Source organism: Pinus tabuliformis, chromosome 4_1 (genome assembly GCF_031772625.1).
Source record: "Pinus tabuliformis cultivar Carrire ecotype Pingquan chromosome 4_1, CPIR1, whole genome shotgun sequence".
NCBI lineage: Eukaryota > Viridiplantae > Streptophyta > Pinopsida > Pinales > Pinaceae > Pinus > Pinus tabuliformis.
Genome location: NC_142303.1, coordinates 736375934 through 736394350, shown reverse-complemented (window position 1 = coordinate 736394350; position 18417 = coordinate 736375934). Strand labels below are relative to the sequence as shown.

Genomic DNA, 18417 nt, shown 5'->3' with positions numbered 1-18417 from the left:
CTATATTTCCTTTTTATTGGTATAATATCAACAATCAATAAAGCAAGTATATATACTACATTTAATATTAACACTAGCGAAATACATATATTTATTTTAATTTTGATTAAAACTTACATTATTTTTTAATTTAAAAAATATTTTATTTTTATTTTAAAAGGACATGTACAACTCCCCGTTCAACAAGGATGAAATTATGAATTTTAATGTAATGAATATTTAGTTTATGATAATATGTATGCACCATTTCAATTATAATCTAAAATTATAGTATGAAATTAGTGAGATAATTTGTAACCTAATATTCTAGTAGGGTATATTTACTTTATGAATAGTATGCATACACCATTTCAATTATAATCAAGCATTATAGTATGAAACTAGTGAGATATATTCTAATCTAAGTTTCATGTACAACATTCTAAGTTTAGAATATGAAATTTTTATTTGGACCATTGATTGAGAATTATTTAGAGAATTTGGAAGGTTTTTTTTGGAAACATTAATATGAAAATAAATGAGGATTTTTTTCCTTTATGTCAAGAAAATGGTAAAGAGTTTTAAAATATTTTTTTTTTAATATTTATGAATATTAAAGCTAATAATTTTATTCAATTATTATGAACATTTAATTTATTAAAAATATTTTTATTAAATTTATTCAAATTATTCTTATAAAAAGCTAAATTATTAAAAAAAAATTATATTTATTTAAACTATCCTTATAAAATAAAGGAAAAAATAAATAACAAAAAAATCTTATTTAAAAAATAATTTAAATAAAAGTAATAATACTCACTTTATATTAGAGGATATAATTAATTTTCAATATATGTATATTTCACTTCCAATCTAAATTAAACATAAAAACTTAATAGTGGCTTCCTTGAGATGTTGCTTTTTTATTTTTATTATATTTTCATATTATAAGAGTATTACTATTTAACATTATTTTTAATAATAAGAAATTATTCAAATTTAATAAATATTGTAAGTATGTACATATAAACATAAAAATAATTCAAATTCAATAAATATTCTAAATTTGTATGTAGGTTAAATTTTATATATATATATATATATATATATTTTGAATATTTATAGGTATGAAATTTTATTGTATTACATTAAATAATTTAATATAATTATTAGTACATATTAAATTAGTAATTTTGATTTTAAAATTTAATAAGATTTTAATTTTGTCTGTTTGAGAATTTGTAATTTTTAATAATCAAAATATATTTTAATATAATTGTTGCACCCAACTTAAATTGTTGTGCAAATCTAGGTAAAATATCTAGCTATTCTAAATATTTGGACGATTTATATTCTCAATGTTTTTTACTTCTAGAAGCTTTTCAAGAGGCAAGCAGGAACACACACAGACATAATGTATATATTCAAAAAATATTTAGCAATGCTAGATACTTGTATGATCAAAGTTTCCAATGTTCATTCCTTCTAGAAGTTTGTACAACAGATACACACATACACATAGAAAAATAAATGGTTTTCGGTGTCACATGACAAAATATAAGACTTCACGCCTCTATAAATTCTTATAATGATAATTTTGGATATGATTAAAATATAAAAAACGCTCTAAATTACCACCACAAAAATCTAAATTACCTCCACAAAAATCTTGTAGGAACTAAACTTTATTGTAGATGCAAAAAATATCATACTTTTAGCATTTTTCAAGCTATTCATTATTCTCATTACCTATATTATCATTCAAATCTAAAATTTACTGAATAAAACCTAACATTTATTATTAGAGCACACAACTCATACACATTATAGCTCTAAATCACGACGGACCTATAAATGGAATACTTGGGTTGCAAGTGAGCCATTAGAATTATTTTAATCATTAGTGCACTATGTATGTAATTGGGAAATGTGAGCACATCTCTGAAGAAAGGTTCATCATGAGTAGTGCACCTTTCCACGTGGGCACACTTCCGAATCTCAAGCATCATTTATTTTTAGTTAGTTATATCTTTTGCATAATTTATTATTTCTTTCGACCACTGAGTTGGTTGCATGTAGTTTATTCCTCCTTTAAATATTTAGTCATAAGTCCTCTCCCACGATGGAAAAAAATAAAAAGATAATACCTTCAGATTTATCATCACCCTGTAGGATATCTTATTAGTAGTATTGCAGTCAATGTGTGTTAAGTACAGTTTTATTGAGACATTTTTATCTGAGGATAGCTTGATACGTATAAGTAGGGATGGAATTTGACCGTGATAATGTGATATTGATTATGGTTAAAAATTTAGTTCTGTTTTAAGTTCTTTTTATTAAAATTGTTGAAATAGAAATTGGAACCGTTGAAATGAAAATTAATGGGTACTTTGGGTTTTGAAATTCCATATCGTGTAGCATTCATGTATCATTGACTGAACACAAACAAATACGTTCTATCTGTAGTTTTGTTGGTCATCTAAGTTTCCACTGGTCCAGATTTTGGCAAGTTAAAGTCATCCACAAAATTCCAAACGAAAATCATCAACCTCACCAAGAAAATGGATAAATTTTAAGGAAAAAAAAAGGATACCTTCCTCAAGCGAAAATCATAAAAGTAAAACTATTGTAATGTTCTTTTCCAAGCTTCCGTCCAATATAGCAACCTGTTCGAAAATGTTTATAGTATGTGGTTTTTGTTTGCGTGCGATACCAGTACAAATGGATTTCGGAAGATCTATTCAACGCCCAATGTTGAATTAAATTATAAAATAACCATGGTTGTTGTCACTGAGGCTTTCGCGAATCCCGATGGCCGCCAATTTGTTTTGGTTTATATGGACAAAAAGTCAAGCAGTTTTTCTTTCTTTTGTTCTTTTCGGGACAGTGCGCTTCGAATCCACAGCAGTACGGTCCCGTGAATGCCTTAAGCACAGATGTAGCGATCGAATTTGATTGTAAAAATATTGTTATCGAACATTTTGACGATAATGCGCTGAAAAGAAAGAAAAATGACGAAAACAATTAATTTTATATTTCAACCCATCATTTCGATTCGTATGGTTATTTTGAAATTGCAACCCATTGTTTTGTACCGCATAGTTATTTTGGAATTCCAGCGGTCTTGCCATACTCATGTCGGTTGTGTCTTCCCATATATTCGCGGTTCGCCATTTTTCCCCTTTCATATCGGATTTGATCCCGTGCGCACACATTACTCTTATTCATACTCTGTCTGTCTGTCAGATCAGAGGATATAATGAGGGTGAGCTGCAATGGCTGCCGAGTCCTGCGGAAAGGCTGCGGTGAGTCGTGCATTCTCAGGCCCTGCCTCCAATGGATAAGCGCCGCAGAGTCACAAGCGAACGCCACCATATTCTTAGCCAAGTTCTATGGGCGTGCTGGGCTGATGAATCTCATTAGCAACGGCCCCGAGCATTTGAGGCCTGGTAATTTTCTCATATTAACAGTAGTTTATCTAAACATATCTAAATTTTACAAGTATTTATAGGCCCAGATGTAAATTCGGAACTCTCTAAATCGTATTTATGCAATAAACCCTCGTCTAATATCGAGTTTGAGGTTGCAATTTTGTTTTGGTTTCGTATTTTCATATGCATCTGCAGACTATATTCACAAACCCATCTTATTTCTGTCGGTTATACAGCGCTGTCGATTTCATATTTCAATTTTTCATGTATGTGATATCTACCCAACTTTCTGCCATATTCATCTCTGGATTTCATAAGCACATACCAAACCCTAATTTAGACCAACCTGCGCTGCTTTTTATATTCAACCATCATTCCACCCTCTAGTTTCAGTAAAGTTTTATACTATATGCTTCCGGTAAAGCTCCCTTAAATCAATCGTAAAATATAGAAGATAAAGAGTACGTATTATTCATAAACCTATTTTTTGTGGTGATTGGTGCAGCAAATTTTAGGTCTCTTCTATACGAAGCATGCGGCAGGATGGTAAATCCAGTATATGGATTACTGGGCCTTGTGTGGTCGGGCAACTGGGCGGAGTGCCAGGCAGGGGTGGACGGCATCCTGCGGGGATCCTTTCATGCCGTTCCACAAGGAAATTTCATGGAAGCCACGGCCGTCCGCGAGCTGCGGAGATCAGTGAAGTCCAGAAGCAGATTGAAGGGTTTATCGCATGCGAAGCATAAACGAAAGGAAGGCGAACGTGTACCCCTCAGCAATCATATTCAGTTCAGCAGCATACCTGATGATCGAGGCGTTGTAACGAACTCTCTACATCATGCTGCAGACAAAAGTAAATTTAATGATAAACTCACGGAGAAATATTCCAGTATTTTCTCAGGGCAGGAACATGATCAATTCGTTGCAGATGGTCCAGAACGGATGGAGCATTGCCATGATGTATGTAACCTCAAAGCTAGTCAGCCTGAAGCCGAATGTAATCCAGTAGGGCTAGAGCTTACGCTTGGTTCTCAAGGTTCGACCTCTCCTTACGATAAATTATCAGCTGTATAATTCCGTTGCTGTGAGGTCATTATCTTCGAGTAATAACTCTATTTTCTTGCCGTGCTATATAGGCATAACAGATATTCAACAGTTATTCGTTTTAATTTATGGACAAAATATGAATAAAGTGTTAGTAGAGTGCAGCGGTTGGTGGAGCTACGAAACCAGTCCTCTTTAGTGTACGGGGTCTAATAACCATTCTCAAGATCTCAGTAGATAGTTATAGAGAAATATGTAATTATATTTGGGAAATAACGCAGTATGAATGATGTTTTCGTGTTAGTAAGCAACTTGGAGATAATTATTACCAACTTCAAAATCAAGAAGTATAAATCATATGAAAAATGCTTAGATCTGTTACTATAAAGTCTTAGGGTAAGCTGAAGCCTATGTTGTGCTGGACTGAAGCACCTTATACTTTTAATTTATGACCATGGAGTGAGGTTTGGCAAATTGTAAAATGTGAAAACTAAGCGAAAATGGTTATTTCGGTTGAATGCTATTTGGATTTATGAAATGCTCAGATTTTAAAATATTATATATATAAACATAAATATGGTCATTTCGGTTTTGAAAGTTACATACATATATAGAGTAATGCAAACAATTTATCGGGCCTCTTATTTTCAATACTATGTGGTAGGTTTACATGTAACCTTAATTCATGAAACAAAGTCAAGGATATATGGGTCAAAGCCATAAATGCATTAAATTGTCATGCACACAAATAGAATTACATAAACTAAATAGTAAAATTAATTTATTGCTATGCTATAACATGGTGTTTAGTGTTAGGTGGGTCTAATTTTTATCATATTGATTATCTCTTTTCAATGTCGAAGGCTACAATTTATAGAGGAAATTACAAATATTGTGGATCATTTCAAGATCCACGATCTTCTCCGTAATTATCTCAACATGATCCTCTAGATAATTCTCTCAACATGAATTTTTTCACAAGGCTCTCAGCGTAATCCCTAAGATCCCTCACGGATCTCATTTTTCAAGATTTTTAATAAATCCCTTGACTTTTGACATGTTTTTCTCATTTTTTCCTTTTAGAAGTCGTTCTTTTTTATTTTTCGAAGGATGGGTGGGTGCTCTTGCATCACACTCCCAAGGTACAAAAAATTATGACCTTGGTCATATGATTTTTGGTCTTCTTGTAACCACTTCAACTCATGAGCTACAACACGCCTCTTCACTAACATGTCTCCCCCTTGCTATAGAATACCTCACAAAACTTTTTCCTTCATTTGGGCTTTTGATATCCTTTTGGTTCTCTTCTCTAGAACCCTATGAACAATCCTTTTTCTATACTGTTGCAAATCTTATCACCTTCCTTGGTTGTGATGTACATGAAGAAAACAAATGTCTTACCAAATCTTCAATCACATGTACCTTGTTCTTCTACTTCTCTTCCACACTACATGCAAAAATCTTCTACGCTTTGATACCACTTAATGAAAATGATTTATGGGATATGTGGTTTTCAATCTTTTTACTATTTTGATCTTCGACCTATGGGTTATGAGCCCATAGACTTAACTCGTCCTTGCTTCCACTACAAACTAAAGAACTATGTGGTCTACATGTAACATTAATTCATCAAAGAAAGTCAACGAATATATGCATCAAGCCATCAATGCATTAAATCACCATGCACGCAAATACACTTACATAAACTAGGCATTAAAATTAATTTAATTTCTATGCTCTTACATGGCATCTCGATGAGTCTAATAATAATCCAATTGACCCCCTCTTTTCAATGCCCAAAGGCTACAATTATAGAGGAAATTATTGTAATACCCCTCTATTCTTTATGTTAATGATTTGCTATTTTTAGCATTGGACTATTTTTAAGTTTGATTGCTAAGGAAGCCAAATTGAAATTGTGAAAACAATATGATCAAATAGAAGTTAATGTAATGTGATTAATATATTATTTTTAGTAAAAAAATGATTGGTAATTGCTCAATAGAAAATACTAGAGTCAAAAGATTTCTTGCCAGTTGTAAACAACTATGGATGGATAAATTCAAGTTGTTCCTTTTCTAAAAATCTCCTAAAAGTCCGAGGAGAAATAAGTGGAAAATAGCAAATTTATTATGATGGGAGAAAAGGATCATAATAAACCACTTGATAGAGGAAGTTACTAAGTTGGAGGGTGAAATACCGCACTGTGGGAGAAAGAGATGGACATTAAAGAAGAAAAAACACAAAGGCCTAGGGAGTTGGTTTGACAGACCCAATAGGAAGGACACTACCAAAAATCTACTGGGGAAGAAATTATAAAAGATACAATTCGAGAATCAATGAGGTTTTTGATTCGTCTGGAAATGATATTTCGGCTTGGGGGAGCACTAGTGGATTTAGTTCATGGCCAGGAAGAACGTACTTGCTCCTAAGTAATTGTCCAAACATAAATCCTAGTTAGGATTTCCATTATTCTCTTTTAGGAGTAAGATGCTCTTGCATATTGTAATATTGTTAAATTTTATGTAAGTAAATAATTGTTTTCAAGGTAAGAAAACTATATTGTATCTGCATGTGTCATATTGTTGTTAGTATACAAATATATTAGTGATAGGGAGAAATCAAGTAGTTTTCATAATAAAATTGGCTTACTCTTGCATGTGTTAAATTTCATGTGTAGTTATGAGATTCTTACTGTATGATTATGACAATGGGTTTTATTCAAATTATCAAAGTATATATATCATGAATGATTCATATTAACTATAATAGAAAATATGAAGAGGAGAAAAAAAGGGTTGCACAACTATTTTATGGAAAAAAATAATATACATATATAACAATAATATACATACATAACAATGAGAATGGCAGAGTTCTTCTGATTGTTGTTAGGTGTATCTTAATCGTGACTTATATAATTAGCATGCCTATATGAAATGGACTTGGGTAGTGCAAGGATAACTTGCACATTTATGGTTAGTAGATAACATGAATGACGAGGATGAGAGTGTCCACTTTAAGGCAACATTTCTGAAAAAAATTAAAAATAAACCCGACCATTTATATGTCTATCTATACCCATGACTCGATTTAACAAGTACTCATAAATCTATTTCTTTTCCATCTAGAAATAGGAAATAACTTATTCCAAATGCTAAAGTTTGTAACTACACTGACACCTACCATGAAATAAATTACATAGGGTGAGTAGATAACTACTACGAGTTTGGGAAAGACTTTGATTTCAAGGTAATACCATTGTGGAAAGAAGGGAGGGAAACTTATCATTCTTCAATGATTCACATCTCGAGTAGCAACATGATAAGACCAACCAATGGAAAAAATGATATAACGAGTGATCGGTAATTCCCTACATGTATAGAATCTAGATAGCTCATAGTTTACCTATGCATAGAATAATAGAAATAAGTTCTTTCTAAAAAATTCTACTACTTCAACAACACATTTGTGTTGAACCAAAATAGACAAACACTTTCAAAGTCATGTGTTGTCTCTGGAGTGATTTTAGGAGCATAAGATGAATGTTATCACTCGAGGCCACTGGTTGTGGCCAAGATGTCAAAATAGTCTGTGAACGAATTGGGTGAGTCCATTCATTTGACCAAATTCGGGTATTTTAAGTAACTCATGTTTAAAGGAACCTTGCTTGGTAAGGGCATAAATTGTAGTGATAAAATGAATTATTGTAAAATATTGTGAGTAACATAACCAATATGAAAATCTACAAACCATACATTACTCGTAAAACAATCGTAAACTAGAGATAACATATAGTGAATACCTAAAAAATAATTATTTGCATACATTACAACAGAACATTACGAAAATTTTACATATATATTTCTACATTAAACTCATACATGAGATACATAATAGCAACGTTCCAAATTGTATACATACCCTAATATAAGAGCCATACTGGTAATTACACCAGGAAGGGAAATTAAACACAAAATATAGTTACATGTGTTCAAAAACCATGGAAACCTTGTTGGGTATAGATTAGGTTTGAAATCAACCAAAATAAATTAACATCAACCTTGAGACAATCTCAGTACAACATTATGAATTTTCATCTTTACACCTTGAGTTTAGTTCATGGGACATAAGTAATATGAAAAGAAAAAAAAACTTTACAAGCCATATCACGCCCAAGAGACTATGTAGGCTACATGCCAAAGGCCATCCAATTATTTCTAACTAAATCCCCCTAAGGGTAACTTGATTGTAAGGGTTCAAGTTAGCAAGAGACCCTCTATAACATTGGAAATCTTTATTTTCACTTCACCCGAAATTAAACAGCAAGGTCATGGGGAAACTTGAGTAAAGACCAACCTATAGCATGATAATTAGAAGTTAGAGGTGGAGGGAGCTTTATCTGCCAGGAGGAGGTGAATTGAGCATAATTGTATAGGTACCTGTAGCAAATTCATTCGAACCAGAAGTGAGTACAATGAAATGCAGTATCAAATTCAAACTTCAAGTAGTTATTCAGAACAATACATACGTGATATTGTAGAAAATTCATATAATTTTCCTATGGTACATCAAATGAGAATCTCTTAGAGCCTTCAAACCTGACACAACCTATTTTAGACTCAAAAGAAAAGTAAAATAACTAAAAGTACCCAAAATTAACACTAGATAAGTGAAATTAGAACCTTAGAAGGAGGATGACGGAACACAGATCCATGATGCCTGAGCCTTTGTCAAACAAAGGGCGGTGCCAGAGATTCGATGACCGTAATTGACTTGCGAATGCATAGGCACCTAGAATTAAAAAAAAGAACAAAATAACAACCCGATACTCAGCACAACATGAAATAAGTGTCATAGTAACCACATGAAGATATAAAATGGCAAAAGGAAAAAATGTGTTTTCCTCATGGGATCATTGGGGAGGTGTCCATAAGAATTTCTGAGAGACCCCACGAGTGCTACCGTGTATTACTCTGATAGGAAAAGGAGTACCCTAATGATCATGAGATGGAACTCAACAAATTTGAAGAATGGGCATGGTGCTATAAAGAAAAATACATATACCTTACCACACAATACCTTACTGGTGTCCTCTTGAAGTCTAGTGTAGATGTAAGGGATGGATACGGTGAATAAGAGACCCAATGGAGAAATCCCAGCTCCCAAGGCACCAAAAGCTTCTAGGTCGGTCCTCTCTACCCATGACACACTACCACCAGCAAGAGAATCTAATGGAAGGAGGATGGTTCGAGACATAGGATTAGGGTTCCATAATTTTCCTCACCACCATTATATGAGGCAAGCTTGATCCTCACCATTGATACCACCAATATTTGACAACCATGTCAAGGGCATGGCTCCGAGGGACATATCCCATCACCATTTTCCTTACAGTTTTGACAACAACCACCCCCTTATTCCTATTCCACTTAAGTTACTTGGGAACAAAAAAATATATCAAGCAATATAACACAAGGGTTGATAATAATTTGGAATAGAAGTATAACCTATACCACCATGGTTACCTTTGTTGACCTTGTAGTAACATGATTAAATATAAATACCTTTTGAAACCCCCATGCTGTGCTTTTACAGAGGGGAACAAATAGTCTGAATTGGTTATGGGAATTCTTTTCCCTAGGACCAATTTCCAATGCATTACGTAGGGGATCAATTTTCATTGGTTAGAAACCATAAGTGTGTAAGACTGTTGTTACTAACAATGACAAGTTATTGTGATGTCACTTTATATAATCAGTATATCCATATAAATAAACAGAAGTAACCAAATTACTTACAAAAAAGAAAAAGTTGGAAAACAAGGTATGTGACAATAACAATATGGTGGATCATCTCAAGATCCACAATCTTATCCATAAACCTCTCAATATGATCCTCTCCACAAATCTCTCAACATGATTCCTTTTCACAGAGACCTCAACATAATCCCTAAGATCCCTCATGAATTTGCCTTTTCAGGCTTTTTAACAAATCCCTTACCTTTTGATGGGTTTTACCCATTTTCACCTTCTAGAAATAGTTCTTAATGATTCTTTGGAGGATGGGTCAATTCTCTTGCATCATATGGCTACCTTGAGGGTTAGTTCAAATGGTCTAAGTTCCGTTATTAAAGTACTTCCCCATTTAAAAAAAAATATTTACAATTTTTGTTACACATTGTTATCCTACTCTAATCTTGTTGTTGGGTGATTTTCTATAATTAGGTCTTTTCGCATTTAACTTTTATTTCTTATATGATTACTATTATTTTACTTTAAATTTTGTCTTTTATTTTTTCTTGAGTTATCCTACTGATAGATAGGGAGAAGAAACTTTAAGATTGCTTGTTTGTTTGAAATAATAGGCATCTAAAATTTTTATTCTCCAAATCAAGGATTTAAGCTTATTTAAAATATTCATTTTGAAGCATTATATTATCTATTAACATTTTGACATGGATGTAAATCCATATTTAAGCACATACTTAAAAAAACCTACCTTCCTTTCCTTAAAATCTTCTTTAAATAAATGTTCAAACTATACTTTATATAAATTACCTCTAATTATATGGTAATCTTTATATTCTATATAAATATGGTGTTGTTTGTTTTACCTATGCTACAACATTTCTAGGAGCTTAAACATTACAACATCTCTTTTATATAGATTTATATAAGAACTTTTGGGTGCAACATTTATTGTTTAAAGTTGTGGAAATATCTTAAATAGAATTAAAGTAAATTTTAAGAAAAAATTAAATAATTTTAAAAATAACCTCTTTTAAGAAATAACCATTGTATCTTTTTTGAGAAATAATAGTATTTGAGTATAAAGTACGGGTTTCATTTTTGTGTAATTTGAGAATTGTGATGAAAAATTATAACGGTTTATTTTGAAAAATAAAAGATTTAATTTAAGTATTATCCTCGTAATAAGTAAGATTACAAATTATATCTATAATATATTATTTGAAATTAAAAAATAAAAATAAATTAATATAAAATTATTTAAACAAAATATATATTCAAATTTTATGATATAAGAAGTCAAATTTTAAATTAAATATGTAACAACTATTATTTATATATATAGATATTTATTTATTTATTTGATATTTATTTATTTATTTATGAGTTTTAATATTTAATTTTTTATATACGTTATAAGAAAAAATTTGCGATTTATATTTTTTTCCTAAAATTTTAACCCAAAAATTCTCAAAAATTCTCTATATATAATGATGGAAAGAAATTTAGATGAAAATATGAGGGTTGATTATCATTTTGTTTATTAGAAATCAATTTCTTATAATTAAAATTTATATCTATATTTACAATGTAGAATTTGAAATTAAAATAAAAAATATGATTTTGTGAGAATTTTTGTTAGTAATTTAATAGTATCTATTTGAAAAATCTATAAATTAATAATGATTCAATTTATGAGATTTTATCTTTTTGATATTAAGTTTTTATTTGTAGGAAAAAGGGTGGTTGTAATGTATACACACTTTGCCAATAATTTACTAGTTTTTAAAAATTATGTATTTAATGGAAGAATTTTATTTATTTTAAATGGATCAATGGAAAAATGTTACATATGTTTGTTTTTTTTCCTTTATTTTATCTATTGAAAATTTTCATAAGAATATGAATAAGAAGTTTTGGGAATGGAAACTATTGAAGAAGCAATGTTTTCAAAAGAAACCTTAACTTGTGTATGTAAAGGAATTGTTGGATATGTAACTCGAATCATTGGATATGTAATTCTTTCCTCATGATGGGTTTTTGAAGAAGACATTGAGATAGACTTTTGTGGCTCTCTTTGAATCTATTCTTCAACCTCTATGTAGTGATTGGAACACAAAACCATTTTGTGGCCCTCTCTAAATCTATTCTTCAACCTCTATGTAGTGATTGGAACACAAAACCATATTTTAGTGGCTTAGATGATTCACTTGTTTCTTTTTAGGATTTGCAATGGTAGGTCATGCATGTGACACTTAGAGACGAAGGATCTAGTTCTATTGTTCCGCCTCAGTGAGGTGATGATTGGAATGCAAAAAATATTTCGACGACTTGAAAGGTTTAAAGTGTCTTTTCTTATGATTTGTAATAGAAGCTAGAATTAGAGGAAATTTCACTCTAAAAGTGACTTCCTAATGAAAAATAAAGAAATTAATAAAAAATGCCAAAGTAGATAATTTTTTAATATTGTTTTACTTTTATGTCTTTTCCACAGTAATTATTAGCACGAGATTTAATAAAATATTTTAATATACTATTTTTAATTTCTTACTTTTATTGAACTCCTTCATTATATAACACTTTTTTATTAAAATAAGTGTCTATATATATTTTATATTTAAATTTAACTATCTATATATATTTTATATTTAACTATTTTTTTTGGTGTTTTTTTAAAGGAATTGTCTATTGAGGCCAAAATTTCACTTGGAATATTTTTTTTTGGCCATAATAGAGTAATTTCCTTTTTGCAATATATTTTTTAACTATTTAACTATTTCATATTTAATTATATTTAACTATATATTTTATACTTTTGGCTAAAATTTGATAAATTGTGAATATTTAACTCTTATTAACTATTTAACTATTTTATATTTAAATATATCTTTTATATTTTTGGCTAGAATCCGGTAATTTTTCCTATATGGAATACATTTTTTAACTATTTAACTAAATTTAACTAATTAACTATTTTATATTTAATTATTATTTTGTTGTTTTTTGGGCATGGATATTAATGTCAAATGAGGTTGCATTTTTTATTTATATTTTTTACTAATATCAAGATTTACATTATACAATAGGTATATAATATTAATAAAATATTTCACGAATACCCAAATTAATAATAAAATATTTCACAAATACCCATATTAAACAATTTAAAATTACTTAAGAAATGTACCTGCTTTTAAATTTAAAGCGTTTTTATTGGTTTATTGACATGGAAATTACATGAAAATTTCATGGGCACTTTTAGGCTAACATTTCCTTTAAGTTAAATGAGACATTAAAAGACAAAGGATTTGGCCCCATTTCTTCCACTTTCTCCCATGTTTCGCACTCCTCATCCATTTTTCAAGTCGTTGAAGGTTGTTATGGATAGTGTTAAAAGTACAGTATCTTTCCATTTGTGGCCTTGTTCCCCCATCCTATGGTTCATCAATTTTTTTTAGATGATTGTCAAAGCTTCTCTTTGGGCGTTCACTACTCCTTGGGGTCTTCTCCACTGATTTGGTATGTGACCTCAAGATTTCCCTAGAGCTCCAAGTGGGTACTTCCCTTGTCATGCAATGCCTTCTTTATGAAGGGAAGAAGTTGGATGATTCTTCTCCTCTTTTAGTATACAATATTGGTAAATATGCCACTATTTTTGTGATAGCCCCAAGTTAATTCTTGTTCATTATAAATATTTAAAATACTTCAATTTTAATTAAAAAGACCTAAGAATTGGGACATGGATTGTAGAATTTGAGGAAAGAGATTAATTGGGATTTGGATGAAATTTGACTTGTTTTGTGATAGCCTTAAATAGATGGTAGGCATTCTTTAAATGGGACTAATAATATCAGCTAATGGAGATGGACAAGAGAAAAAAACAACCATGCTAGCCTTAGATAAATTCACATGGTAAAAAGAACAAAATTAAGATGTAGCATGGGTTTGTAGGAAGGAATGACAACTTGAAGTCAACAAATAGGAAGTGTAAGGGGGATGTAGCACAACAAAATCCCCACGACAATTTAAAGACAAAACCATTGTGGTTGAGTTGAAGGACAAGGGCGGTAAGAGTGTTGGCCCACAGAACCGAAACAATTGTAGCACATTAGTGGGATGGCTCATGGAGGGAAGAGCATTCTTGGCACATGGATTTCCTCTAATCACATTCTCATGTATAAAGAGAAGATAAGGAGGGGATAAAAGGAAAAAATATGAGAACATAGGAAAACACTGCTAGACAAGGAAAAGAGAAGAAATGACTGTGCGGTAGAGGAAGAAAAACCCATAACACATGAAGCGAAATAAGGAGCATAAATCTCTGCGGTTTTATGGGAAAGAAATGAGCCCTTAGATTCCCTGTGAAAAATTGAATACATGAAATAACTGGTGAGAGGAGGTGTAAGGTATGATGGATTCCCTTTCTCAGCTAGAAAAATTGGTTTAATCCATTAAGAATTCATCCTCAATATCTTGAATATGGCTCAGGGGTGAATATTGCAAGAAAGGCTTGGATGAAATGTGTCTAAAGTGGGGTGGAGAGTTGAAGTCCCGATATTAGTTTCTAGGCTCCTCCTTACGAGATAAGTACTCATGTAGCTTTGTATGTGTGTAAACCTCATGACCTTGCTTATTGTGCTATTTACCTCCATTATGACTGTGAAAAATAACTCTTGCATGATCATGAGTATGGTTTACTGATTAAATCTATCTGATTAATGTAGAATGGAATGGTTCCTCATCTTTGTATTTACTCTGAGCTTAAGACTTAACAGAGCTATTGGGTATAGGAAGTGGTTGAACCTATGCATATTAGTTAATCAAGTGTGCATAAACTACATAGTATTAGTGGGCATGTGTTATGAGATTACTGTGTGAAGCATTGGTATTGTTAGATGCATTGTGCATGCACACATCATGTTTCTATTTAATGTGCTATTACTATGTTAAGAAGGGTTACTAAGGGATTTTGTTATCCTACATAATGAATATTATTATTGTCTTGTGTAAAGGTTTCAAGGAATGTTTCCATTTCTATGTTTAATTCCTTAGCCTGAGCTTTGCTCAAACTACCTAAATGTAGCATCTATATGTATCTTTATGATATATAAGTGGGAATCCACTCATGAAAGTGTAATTACAATGATATGTGAAATGATTTCCAAGGAAGAATTTGTTTCTGTGATGAATTCTTGATTGTACAACAACCTTAATAATTGGTTAAATGCATTGGTGAAATCTCTCGCTGAAATATTTCTATGTTTATTTTGAGATCGAAAATTTTTCCAGTGGCATGTATAAAACCCTTCTATATCAATAAATCAGTAACTATATGCATTGGGCTATCGTATTTCTTATTTAAGTTTAGAAGTGATATATATATATATATATATATATATATATATATATATATATATATATATACATATACATATACATATACATATGTATATGTATATGTATATGTATATGTATATGTATATGTATATATATACATATATCTACATATACATATACATATACATATACATATACATATACATATACATATACATATACATATACATATACATATACATATACATATACATATATATATATATATATATATATATATATATATATATATATATATATATATCCATGATCACATGTGTATAGAGGTCCATGTCCACAACTAAGCTTCATTTAATCTCAAGAGGGATAGGTTGGGAAAGCCTGTGTATACCTTTATATGTTGCTCACTATGTATCGAAGGCTTAGGAAAAGTCCATGTGTATTTATCAAGTGGTCGCTAAGAATGGGGCTAAGATTCATTTTAGCCCAAACCATGGGATGTTAGGAGGAAATGGATTAACCCTTTTCAATGCTATGACTAGCTACAGTGACCAAGCAGGAGGTAAGGAGAATTTGGTTTATTGATGGAGAAGTGCCTAAGGCTGTTGGATGACCCTGAAGGTTTGGTACTCCAAATATTTCAAGAGGAGCACCAAGCAGAATTCTTGGGGTTGAATCTCAAGGATTATGTGGCAGGGGGTCAAATCGTGTCGATAAGAAGAACATGGTGACATCCTTCGTTTTGAGTTTCTTGAGAGTAAAATAAAGTGAAACTTTGGACCCCATTTCCATAATTAGACCATGGATATTCGATCAACAAAGTAACTTCTTCTAACCTTATTTATGGTTGGGGATAGTACGAGGTATGTTACAGAGTGGTATCATAGCTTCTAGTTTCAACACTAGGATTGTATGGGCTCTATCACAGAAGAAGTGTAGACAAAGTTTCAATCCTATACATTGGGGATAAATTGGAGCCTTGTTACAACTTAATACAACGGTATGTCCAGTGCTTGGATTTTTATAAAAAGAGTGGGGATTTATTTCTAAGCGCCATAGCATAATATGGATAAGGTTATATGCCATTTAGGACAGATTGGGGAAATCCTTGTATTTCTTGTATTGCATAGCATAACTATTATTAATTGAATTGATATATTTATGTATATGTTGTTTGGATGGGAAAATCCTATGTATGTATATCATATGACCGAGACCCTTAATGGGATGAAGGTATAATGTTTGTGACTCTATCAGAGAGTCAAGTGGATAATAATTGCTTGTTGTAGGTGTTGATAATAACATTATGATCAGGATTATATATTGATTATCTGCATGACCAAGGCAAATGCATGGTGTAATGAATGATTATGTGCCAACTTTGAATTTCTTACAGATTGTATGATGCATTTTGTAAATCTAAAAAATTATAAATATGATATATGCATGTGGTTTCCTAACTATCCCCTTGAGGTTGCATATTCCATGACTAATGGCCTTAATGAGAAGGCCAATTTCTTTTAAAATGTCTACAATCCGATTCAAATATAGTAATGGTGGTCTTAGTAATGAGACTAATTTTAATTATGCTTTTATTTTATATCAAGGATTAAGATCTAACATTTTAAGTAGCATGATGGTAATTGTGGTTGATAACAATTTTAGGTATGTGTGAACAACTGAAGGGAACATGTTTCACTTAACTTGGTAACATGACCACTGAAATATGTAACTCTATTTCATTAATAAACTAATAGATGAGTTTACGTGGTAGAAAATAACAATATTTAGTGGCAGTGAAAGGAAACATGTACTATGGAATGGTGTAGAAGGTAAGGACCAATCCCATCAAGATAAATAAAGAGGGAAATTCCCCCAAGGGAAAATAACCTTCGTGAATTTGGAGGCTGAGCGCAGGGACTTGGAATATGAGTTAAAGATTTACATGATAAAAGATTAGGAACCTCTCTAAGAAACAACAAGAACTCACTGAGTGGAATTATGAACTGCAAAAGCAATTGTAGAAATTTTCATCTCAAATCAAATTCTCAAAAAGGTAAAATAACGTTGGCAGAAAGATGCCCCATGAGGTTGAAAAGGAAAATAATATATTCTCTTTTTACAAATTTTTGTGGGTAGGATTTGAAGAAGAAAATTCTAGAATATGCTCCATAATTGGAATTTCGAGTCGATGTTTCAAGTCCATTCTAGGACCCATAAAGGAAAATATATTTCCTATTGGCATTGTAAAAGGGAACACCTAATAAAGGACTTTACCCATAGGAAGAAAAATGAGAACGAAAACCCATGAAAACCATAGGGACATGTAATAGTAATGAAATATGTCGAGAAAGAGAAGGGAGAATTACCTCATTCTTCTTGAAAGATGAAAATATACATTGGCAAAGATTCCCCTATATAGAATTTTGGGGAATGTAATACTTCAAGGTTGTTGTAAGCCTTCTAAAGAGGTCTTGAACTAATCTTGATATGTGAATATAAATATATCATTTGTGCCCTTGTATGATGTTTGGAGTGCCATGAATGTTGGACTCATGGGGAGTAAATTGATTTTTTGGGACTATTTTATTTTAACACTTATGTGCCATGGTTTAAATTTTATTGACTTCAAGAATTGATATCATTCAATTATACAATTGTGCATGGCCATACTATTCTATTGAAATTTTATTGTATGGTTGTGGTTGTGATCACCCTTTTTGTATTTGTTATCACCAAATTCCCTTTCAAATATTTTGCTTTCAAACATTATGTTTGGGGATTGAGAAAAACTTATTTTGCATGGTATTAAAGCCACAAAGCTCTCGTAAGAGAGCTAGGTTGAAGCTAGAAGAGAATGTGAATTGAGAGATAGG

At 31.3% G+C, this 18417-nt stretch overlaps 1 protein-coding gene across 1 annotated transcript; it reads left to right on the top strand.

Moving 5' to 3' along the window:
• The first annotated feature begins 3155 nt into the window (after window positions 1-3155).
• Window positions 3156-4902, top strand: LOC149178254 (uncharacterized). The gene is made up of 2 exons (XM_089423582.1): window positions 3156-3428; window positions 3916-4902. The coding sequence occupies exons 1-2, from the start codon at window positions 3239-3241 to the stop codon at window positions 4482-4484; spliced, it is 759 nt and encodes a 252-aa protein (XP_089279708.1). The 5' UTR covers window positions 3156-3238; the 3' UTR covers window positions 4485-4902.
• The last annotated feature ends 13515 nt before the right edge of the window (window positions 4903-18417 follow it).